The sequence below is a fragment of the Cajanus cajan genome, chromosome 6, assembly GCF_000230855.2.
Source record: "Cajanus cajan strain Asha chromosome 6, NIPB_CcT2T_4, whole genome shotgun sequence".
Taxonomy (NCBI): Eukaryota; Viridiplantae; Streptophyta; class Magnoliopsida; order Fabales; family Fabaceae; genus Cajanus; species Cajanus cajan.
In genome coordinates this window covers 48,337,212-48,347,003 of record NC_138522.1, presented here as the reverse complement: position 1 = coordinate 48,347,003, position 9,792 = coordinate 48,337,212, and the positions used below count along the sequence as shown (strand labels likewise).

The window sequence follows — 9,792 nt, the reverse complement described above, 5'->3', positions numbered from 1 at the left end:
CCATTACTCTATTCAAGTGTTTTCGAGATAGAGTTAAAAATGTTGGTATAATGTTTGAACTTTGTTTATGACTCTAATTTATAGGATCGAAAATAAGCCTTTAATTTAAGTGTATTTTTTGGTCAATTGAGATTATAAAAAAAATTATATCCGCTTTTTTTTTAAATGAAAAAATCAATAGTAATTAAAAAATGACTGTTTGAGATTATTGAAATTTAAAAAAGATGAATTAGGAAAAAGAAATAAATATACTATAATAACAAGTGATGTCAATTAATTTGGTAAAAGAAACAAAATAAATTTTTTTGAATACCTTAATATGCTAACAAAGTAGATTTTTGGTTGACGGATTGATTAGTTTGGTAAGAAAATCTCTTACAAATCCTCCAAAATTTATATTTGAATCTCAAATTTTGACCATGGAAAAGAAGTCAAAAATAAAGTTTAATGAAATAATTTTATTTTTTTAAATCAACCTTTATATATTAAATAAGAATTACTGTTTTACACGAAAATATTTTTAAAATTATTTTTTGATAAAAATGTGTGTAGGAATTTTTATAACTTTTTTATCTAATTCAAATTTTTTATCTATCATATTTATTTATAAGTTAAATTTTAATATTTTAAATAAATCATTGATGATTAAAAATAATTTGCACCACATTATAAATTATTCATCTTAAATCTATAATATAATATATATTTAAAAATATTTTTATATAAAATTTAAATATAATTTAATATTCAAATATAATATTTATTTGTTTTTACATTTTTATAAGTATCTAGCCTGTGAAATGTTTTTTTTCTTCATGTGTAAAGATTGAGGTCTGATAGCATGAATAATTAACGTATGCGTGAGTGATAGAGTAATTGGAAATGGTGGAAGTGGTTATCCATTAGCATCCCACACAATGTATTGGATTTGGTGGTCTGATAGTATCTTGTTTCACGCCTATGGTGAGCGAGTTCTTGGCTTCTTGCGACTTATATTTATCAATGAAAGGGAAGAAGGTAAGGGCTATGGAAAATAAGCCTATTGATAGGATCTCTACGTTCTTCTTTGCAAGGTTTCCGAAGGTATACAAAGAACTGGATCTGTGGGTAAGGTATGGGAGGTCTTCATTGTGAATACAAGGAATAAATGGGGTCAAAGATACGAATTTGTTAAGTTATTTAACATACAGGATGACTAGGCTTTGGAGCAACACCTTGACAAAATACACTTTGGCACAATTAAGATGCATGTCAATATTTCCAAGTATAAGAGGAATTAATGTATGGAAACTTGTGCTAAAAGATTGAAAAACGTAAATGTCCTTTACACAATGTTGACCCCTTTCCTGAGAAGTTGAGAGAATATGTAATTCTATAAGACTATGAAATTGTAAAGTAAAAAATATGTAAAATTTAATAAAAAATAATATAGGTAAAATTGATATAAAAAAAAATACACGTTACGTCACAATTAATTGTAACAAAGTGACATTTAAAATTAAGGTGTATGAGGCAGTACATAATAACAATAAGAATGTAACATCCGCATGAATTTCTAATAAATGACAACTCAATTCATAGTAGTTAACTTCCAAGCTTAATTTTGAACTGACCAATAACTTATGATGTCTATTTTTACTTTGTATTTAGAATTCAAATGTATCGTATTGCAAAGATCTTTATTATAGTACATGTACTTTTTGCGTCGGAGAGTTGCAAGTTAAATGACTTGCAAGACTTAGTTTATTACGGCTCGAACTTATCAGAAAAATAATAATTGTAGCAAGCTTATTAATACCAAAGACTCAATAACAAATTGTCTAAGATCAATAATTTAATTTTAATTTTTTTTTAGTTTATCACGTAATTAAAATTTCCTAAGAATTTTAAGGACTTCATGATATATTTAACTTTTTTATTTATTATTATTGTCGTAATATATTTTGAACAAAACATTTTTTATTTATTATGATACATAAGTTTTGAACTCCACCTTCTTTTAGTTGTCAAGTATGAGATTTTTGTTTTTTAATAGTCTAATGTGAGGTGTTTTATTTCTCATCTCAAGGATTCATATAACGCACTGATAAGCATAGTAAGCACAAATGACACAACAAAGGACATATATAAATTAATTTCTTTCCTAAAGACGTGTCAGCGCTCAACGCGATTGCTATATTATATACATCAACACGCAATAGTTGTTCATCATGCAAACCCGACACTAATTAGTTAACAACATTAATCAGTTAATCTAGTTCGAACCCATCGCGCGATCCAACGAAATACAAAGTGAATCTCTGTTGAAAAAAATGAGAAGTGGCTAGATCAAACACATGCATCATGAAAGGAGAAAGATCATCAAAAAATCAACTAACCTGATTATGGGAAAATTTAGTGTGTGATTGGATCAGTAGTGAATTAAACTCACCACAATTTTGGAAGCAACAAATACTTGGTGGTTTTGTACCACCAAACCAAACACACTGATATTCTGCGAGTTCCACCAATATTAATAACATGCATGAATGGGTATACGTAAAATGTCACAAACTTGGGCTTCCATAATGACATAAACGTGACACCACCCCTTGGCTGTACCTTGGCTTGTATGTTCAAACATCCAACACAACAAAAAACAATGTAGTAGGGTATCATTTGCTTGAGTTGATTCATTTTTCATCCATTTGACGCCTAAGTTAATATTGATGGCCAACAGAAAGAAAGACTAGAAGCTTAGCTATGCAGAAGATTCAGTAGTATCAACCTAACAACCTTGAGAATCTCTCCATCTTAAGTAGATTAACCCATCACGATAGTGTGTGTATGCTCCTGCCACAACCAAGACATGAAAAAGTTGGTGACTGTGGCCAGCAATATCAAACTTCCCAGGCATCCACCTCTCTGGTATCCTTGTAACATAGATTATAGCTCCCAAAGCATAAAGAACTCCCATTAATATCTCATACCCTGTAGTCTGCAATGCCTCAGGTTGATTCTTGTGCAGTATCAGCTTATGTATTATGGGTGCCACGCCCGAAAATCCCATTAAAAAGAAGAGGGAAGCACGGTACTTCCTGAACTCAGACTTTTGGAAGAATGGGAGAAGGGAGAAAATAATAGTGGCTATCCCCATTAGTGTTATGAAGCCTAAGTAGAGGAAGCAGAAAAAAGGGTTGCACATGAATGAGTAATACACAGGAGGGTAAAATGAAGTTGCAATCAATGCAGCGATTCCAGCATAGTCAATTCTGAGCATGATGTAGGAAAGGCGTTGTGAGTGGCATGCGAGTAGGTGGCATGTGCTGCTGGCTAGCAAGCAGAACATGGCTCCACCTAAGAAGGCATAGAAAGGCCACCTTGTAATCGGTTGTACTACTAAGGGGGATACCATGGTGACATCTTTCAGACCATTCTGTAACAAAGTAACAACTGTCATAAGTTAAATTGTCCCAACCTACATACATGAATATATCAATATTGAGGTATTGTAACACGTGTTTACTCTTAAACTTTCTTAAATACAACGTATTTAACTTGGGTTATTAATTATAAGAGTTAGTCATCTATACACTGCCAGTATAAAGTTTTTTTTACATTAGTAACTAATTAGATCTTTTAATTGTGCCATGTCATTATAAACACATTTACTTTTAACAGTGACATGCCACAATTAAAAGATCTAATTGGTTGCTAGTGTAAATTTTTTTTACACTAGCAGTGTATAAGTGATTAACTCTAATTATAATATGTTTGTCTCTTTATGATTCATTGTGATTTTTATGAATAAATAGTTGGTGTACAAATGTGAAATCTCCAACATCTTAACATTAAGAATTGGTCATTTGCAGATGATTCAATAACGGTAATATAATAGGTTCAACAACAATCGATAATAACTAATATAAACTCTAATATCATCTTAAAATATATGTTTGAATCTAATTCAAACTTACAAGACTGATTTGTAAAATGAAAATAGTTACTTATTTATATATTACTTATCACTAGTTGATGTGATGTAAGGATTTCCAATTGATTATATAAAAAGTTTTTATACTCTAATTCAATCACAAATTGTGGAAACACCATAAGTTTATTGAATTTTAGGTCAACTATATATCTTAAAAGTTATACCTTCAATACTTTATTGCCATTTTCAAAAATTACTTAAATGTGATGTTTTAAAATGCATCAGCTTAAGAAGAGATGAAAGGAATCCATGAAGAGGAAGAGGGACTTACCAGGGAAAACTGCTCAGGCAAGCAATTGGTGAGAAGTTCCACAAAAGTCCAACCTGATAATGAGGAGAAATCCAAAGAATGAAGAGATGTAGTCAAGTCATTTAGTTTGAGAAGATCATGCATGTTGGGCAGTGAAGGCACGCATTTCAAGAGCTCTAAACGAATCTTATTCAAATCAGCTTTCCCTATCATTTCTGACAAATGTTGAACGGAATTGAAATCCGCGACCATTGGAGCTCTCATAGCTGTGTATATGGTGAGAAAGAGAAAAAGGAAGAACCCAATCAAATGCCTGAAATAATGGCATTAGCGTTAACTCACTCTTACAATTCCATAACTAAAAAAGGCACATCAAGTGGAAAAAAACAGGTACTTACGTCCAGACATTAAGTGTCTCATTATGAATTGAGAAAATGCTAAGGAAGATCTGCTTCAATGGCCACTCTGATCGATAATAACCCAATATGAATTCATTGTCTTTCAAGTACGCTGGCAGTGAATTGTACTCTACAAGCTGATATTTTAATTTTCTCCATAGTCTCACTCCCTTCCTTAACTTTGAACTTACTCTTTCATCTTCACCATCGATGAAATCGTTAAACTTTTCGGGTGTAGCAATCAACCCTTCATATGCACCACGAATCATCTCTGCAATGTGGGTACAAGGGAACATTTCGAAATGCCAACTTGATATCAATAAACCGGATCAGATTTAGAAACCAATGTTATATCAAAAGAAACAATGCCTTGGCCAATGATGAAACACAAGTGATGGTGAAGTTAGTATTAATTAAATTAGTAGATAAAGATACGATTCGGGTGAAGTTATTAGTATATAAAGGTTCAAGAAATTCTTGCTTAGTAACAAGAAATTAAAACACGGGCCTTCTTGCATCATATGCATATGGTAAGAGATTGCTGACATTGATCAAAGTCCTCGCGTAAATAAAATATGCATCTAATTAAAATCAGAAGAAACAAATTGTATGAAACTTGAACTTGCCTAAAATTTGAGTATTAGCCGAGGGAAAAAGAAAGAGACAAAATTGGAGGGAAGAATCTCTGAAGAAGATGATAAGGTGGTACCGGAAGATGGTGTCCCTGTCCGGCATGGGACATTACAGCATAACATCGGGTATTAAGAATGACATTACAGAAAGCTCAGTGTGACACATCATACCTATTTCTTAGTTTCGCCAAGTTGCAACCTCAAATAGAGACAACTCAGAACCCCTTAAAAAACAATGCGGTATTTGCCATTCATTACATACGTGATCCCATATTCTCTGACAGAAAAGGTCAATCCTTTTTCTCTCTCTTGGATTCATCTATTCTCTCCCATTTTTAATTTTCCATCATCTAAAATCAGCACTTGCCTCTGATCCATGCGATCTGATGCGACCACTTTCTTTTCTTCTTTAATTAAATTACCTTTCTTCAACAAATACTACTACTACTACTAAGGATATAGTAACAAACAAATTATTCACATTGTCCATCATTATTCCAATTAATACAATTAATGTCATGGGAAACTACAAATAAATTTTGTGGAAATAAACAAACGTATATAACTAAAGAAACCGCTTAAAGGGCGGGGAAGAGCTCATTCAATTTGCATGGTAATTTATAGAACTCATCGTTCCGATGATCAGCACTATATACACTGAACTTCTCCCACCATGGCAAACCACAGTCCTTGCGAGCTTCTTCATCATCACGTGAGAGTGTGATGTCCAAAACGAATGCAACAAATGCTGCCACCGTCGTGTGCGACATGAAGATCACACAAATCATATCATTGAGCTGCAAATTCATTGAAATGACAATCACTCACAGAGTCATGTGTGCCACAATTAAATTTCAACAAAACCTGTACAATTCTTTTCTGGACGAAACTTATATTGTTGGTGATGGAGTTCCACCTCGGTAATATGTATATAATAAAAGATTCTATTAAATATCAATATGTATTATCAAACTAAAACTCTAATTCTTATAGGAAAATAACATCAATAACTCCTATTATACTTCTTTATATGCTTTTGACTCTAGCTTTTAATCAAAATTAGAGTTTTGACTTACTCATAATTGACTTTAAAAGTCGATCTACCTTTGGAATTCTAATTTTAATGAGTGAACAACAATAAAACTACCTAAGCAACTGCCTCATTGTGAATTAAATTTTCAATGATTGGTTTACGTTCAGAGATCTCACCCATCCAACTTGATGCTTTACATGATAGTATTCTGTGAAATATTGTGGAATGGAGATGCCAAGGAAGAATGAGAAGCCCAACACGAATTTGGTTCTGAAACTGTTGAGGTTACAGAACTGGAGAAAATCAAGACCCGCAGAAACTGCATATCCCAAGTTATAGCAAACTCTTGTCAAGTTCTATGATTGGCATAGCTACAAAGAGATGTGGTTAGAGAGAACTTACTGACATATCCGAAGAATACACAGTTTAGTGCTGCTATGATTGGCAAAGGTATGGAAGCAAAAATTGCTCCAAATTTTCCTGGTTTAAGGGAAAGTAAGTGTGCATCATGAGATATCATATCACTAAAGAGAATAACTACATTACGTAGGCCACAGATTACCAAAGATGTTAGTCTATCATACCAAATACAGAGAAGAAAATCATAAAGCCAGCTGATATTTGGATGATTCTTCGGCTTCCCGCTCTTGTCAATGCCATTAATCCAGCGTTTTCTCTGAAACAAGAGCAATGCATATGCAGAAGATGCAGATGTCTTTAGTTCACGATATCATGTCTAAGTACTAACAGGAATTAGGAGAAATTATTATGTAGTACAGAACAAACAAGTGGCAATAATCACAATCAATCTCCATATAACACGGTCGAAGTTCTTAGTTTACAAGAAAGTAGAGATTGATCAGGACTATGGTAGTCCGAGACCATATAATAATTTCTCCAAGAACTATACACACATAGAAAACTCTCTTACTTCTTATTATTTTCTACCAACATATTTTACTTTCTATTTTAAATATTTGTGAAATAAATGTTTATAACAACTGCACAAATTTTAAAAAGCTAAGAAATGAATCTTCAAACCAAACAAGCATGCCCTTAGATTGGTTGAACTTGAAATCATGAGTGATTTGTAAAGGTTCATCTACAAATACAATTCAAGGGGGTTTAAAGTTGAGCTAAACTTACACTGATGCCGTACACCCAGTTACAGAACCAGTAATGCCACTGAGAAAAGTAGCCACTCCCTAAAAGAACAACAAGAATGACACGAACAACATCAACTTTAAGTTTCCTGTTTATGATTCCGTAAATAATTGCAAAATATTTTGCTTTGTAAATCTTACCACCCAGCCAGTTCCACGGCTGATAACATGTGGTGGCACTGGTGTTCCACTTGCATATCTTGCCGCAGCATAAAATGTACCAGTGGACTGCATGTAAACATGAAAAATGTTGAAATTCGAAGCAAACATAAGATGGAAACTGGATGCATTTTTAAGTGCTTTTTCAGTTTTGAGTTTTCCATTTATGAAAGGCTAGTGAAGCTGCATAATGATTAAAACATTTGTAGCTATTAAGGGACCTAGTGCCTACCTCAAAAAGAGAAACAAAGGAAGCGGCTATCATAGCTAAAGCTTCTCCGAGGTCGAAGGTAGGCCTCCCCCATTGAAAGGGCATAAAAGGTAGATATATCCTGTATAAATGTAGACAATTTTTTTTAATCAATTTGTGAACATATATGAAAAACCCCAAAGTGATATAGCTTTTTTACTCACAGTAGTTCTCTAGTATAAACACTAAAACTTAAAATGAAGACTACTATAAAAATTAAACGAATAGTTTAACTTGGGAAAAACTTAATGTGTCCACAATCTTACCACGGGGAACCACTAATAAGACCTGAGCGATCAGTGCGGCAACTATTCTGAGTACTTTCTGACTTGTTATTATATACACCGGTTGAAGTCAGAAGCTGTGCAAATAACCATACAATTGCAGTGGTAAACAGAACCGCAAATCGGTCATATATTGGCCTCTTGGGGCTAATAATGGGATTAAGATACTGCACGAGCATACAAGTTAATTAACACATTATGGACCCAAAATAAAATATATAAAAAACAGTGGATTTAAAATTTTGCCTTTTCATATTTTACACATTATAACTCTACCTTTCATACTTTATATTACTATCACATAAATATTGATATCTAGCCTACTTTATTCAAAGTTTAATTGTTCATAATAATTTATGTTATCACATATTCTACAGACATGAACATGATTAACCACTTGCCTGTGAGATGAAAACCATAACAATTAGTGCTGGAAGCCCCACTTCAACACAGTTCGTCAGCTGCAACAGTATGGGCAATGTCAGTCATATAATCCTATTATCAAGTCATGGACTTATAGAAAGCTAAAGTGCATAAAACTTGAGAATTAAGATTCAAGCGCGTAACCTAATCACTGAAAATTTGTGAGACTAGAATAGAAATTCTTACCATTGGGAATCCAAGATGATAGAGACCGATGCCAGTGTAAGTTACATAAGGGACTACAGAAAGTGGGCTAAGGAACCTAAAGCAGCATAATAAGAAGCAATTAACTAGAAGTGATTAAAGGATTTTATAAGCTCTAACAAGCCAAAATAAGTTGCATGCCATGCCATGCACTTTACTAACCTGACAGCACCCCTCCAAAGTCCCAAGAATCCCATAACTACATGGAAACATCCACTTGCGATCAAGGCACCTTGTATCCCTCTAATTGTGTGAGTGAACCTCTGTTATCAGCAACATAATAACAAGGAATGAACATCCCCAACCCAAGTAGAACCAAAGCGAATGAACATAATAAAAGCATAAAAGATATTCCCCTAGACCTCATAAGGATCAGTATATGTTCTGTATCTCTTGGCATGCACAATTGACATGATGGGTATTATGTAACTGAATGAACCAACAACTACTGTTGGCAATCGTGTTCCGAACCAGGTTTGCAGAAATGTACTTGCTCCAGAAACAAACAATAGACACTGTATCACCTTGGCCTTCTCAGCCTGCGTTTCAGTTGATTCATACCATTGTAAGATTTGGAAAAGAAAAGAGAAAAAAAATAATAAAATGGAAAAAGTGCCAACATCGCCTCCACCCATTTCAGGAACAAGCACAGTTGGAATCAGAACGGTCATGCCAAGAGTCATAATATAATGCTGGAATCCTAGTACCACTGATTCACCTGCATGCATGGCGATAACAAATCCATTTATAAAGGTGAAACAAACAAGGTAAATTTGATGAATATTTTGGTTAATGAAAAGCATATTTTTATGTTTCAATCAAAATATTTCAAAGGAAACACCGTTAGTTATGTGTTTCCAGTTAGATTTTGCCATAAAAAGAAGTTCTTGCTAACTAGTATTCTTATGGAATTTTCTTTAAAATCTACAATAACATTATAGGAAAGAATGTACATATACATTTTTTAATAATATTTTTTATTCCTTAGCCAATTTCTAAAGACTCTAGTTAGTATTTTCCTAA

General features: G+C 33.2%; 2 protein-coding genes across 3 annotated transcripts; both read right to left on the bottom strand.

Annotated features, from left to right (window-relative positions):
* Nucleotides 1-2,358: 2,358 nt before the first annotated feature.
* On the bottom strand, nt 2,359-5,423 carry LOC109797873 (heptahelical transmembrane protein 4). Of its 2 annotated transcripts, XM_020358025.3 has the most exons (4): nt 5,248-5,423; nt 4,622-4,892; nt 4,245-4,536; nt 2,359-3,415 (listed from the first exon to the last, which is right to left on the bottom strand). In XM_020358025.3, the coding sequence occupies exons 1-4, from the start codon at nt 5,354-5,356 to the stop codon at nt 2,768-2,770; spliced, it is 1,320 nt and encodes a 439-aa protein (XP_020213614.2). In that variant the 5' UTR covers nt 5,357-5,423; the 3' UTR covers nt 2,359-2,767. The 2 variants fall into 2 exon arrangements, with proteins under 2 accessions (XP_020213614.2, XP_020213615.1); XM_020358026.3 differs by lacking the exon at nt 5,248-5,423 and having other exon boundaries at nt 4,245-4,489; nt 4,622-4,763.
* Nucleotides 5,424-5,715: 292 nt separating this feature from the next.
* On the bottom strand, nt 5,716-9,792 carry LOC109797672 (putative nucleobase-ascorbate transporter 10). The gene is made up of 13 exons (XM_020357781.3): nt 9,390-9,792; nt 9,132-9,308; nt 8,932-9,032; nt 8,752-8,827; nt 8,544-8,603; nt 8,125-8,309; nt 7,841-7,940; nt 7,591-7,677; nt 7,433-7,491; nt 6,871-6,962; nt 6,689-6,766; nt 6,463-6,605; nt 5,716-6,050 (listed from the first exon to the last, which is right to left on the bottom strand). The coding sequence occupies exons 1-13, from the start codon at nt 9,570-9,572 to the stop codon at nt 5,832-5,834; spliced, it is 1,560 nt and encodes a 519-aa protein (XP_020213370.2). The 5' UTR covers nt 9,573-9,792; the 3' UTR covers nt 5,716-5,831.

Coding starts and splice junctions, on each gene's coding strand:
- LOC109797873 (XM_020358025.3), bottom strand. CDS start 5,356: ATGCCGGACAGGGACACCATCTTCCGGTACCACCTTATCATCTTCTTC. Junction 4,893..5,247: donor GGCTAATACTCAAATTTTAG/GCAAGTTCAAGT, acceptor CCCACATTGCAG/AGATGATTCGTGGTGCATAT. Junction 4,537..4,621: donor GAGACACTTAATGTCTGGAC/GTAAGTACCTGT, acceptor CCATTATTTCAG/GCATTTGATTGGGTTCTTCC.
- LOC109797672 (XM_020357781.3), bottom strand. CDS start 9,572: ATGCTTTTCATTAACCAAAATATTCATCAAATTTACCTTGTTTGTTTC. Junction 6,963..7,432: donor ACTGGGTGTACGGCATCAGT/GTAAGTTTAGCT, acceptor CTCTTGTTTCAG/AGAAAACGCTGGATTAATGG. Junction 6,767..6,870: donor GATTTTCTTCTCTGTATTTG/GTATGATAGACT, acceptor CCCTTAAACCAG/GAAAATTTGGAGCAATTTTT.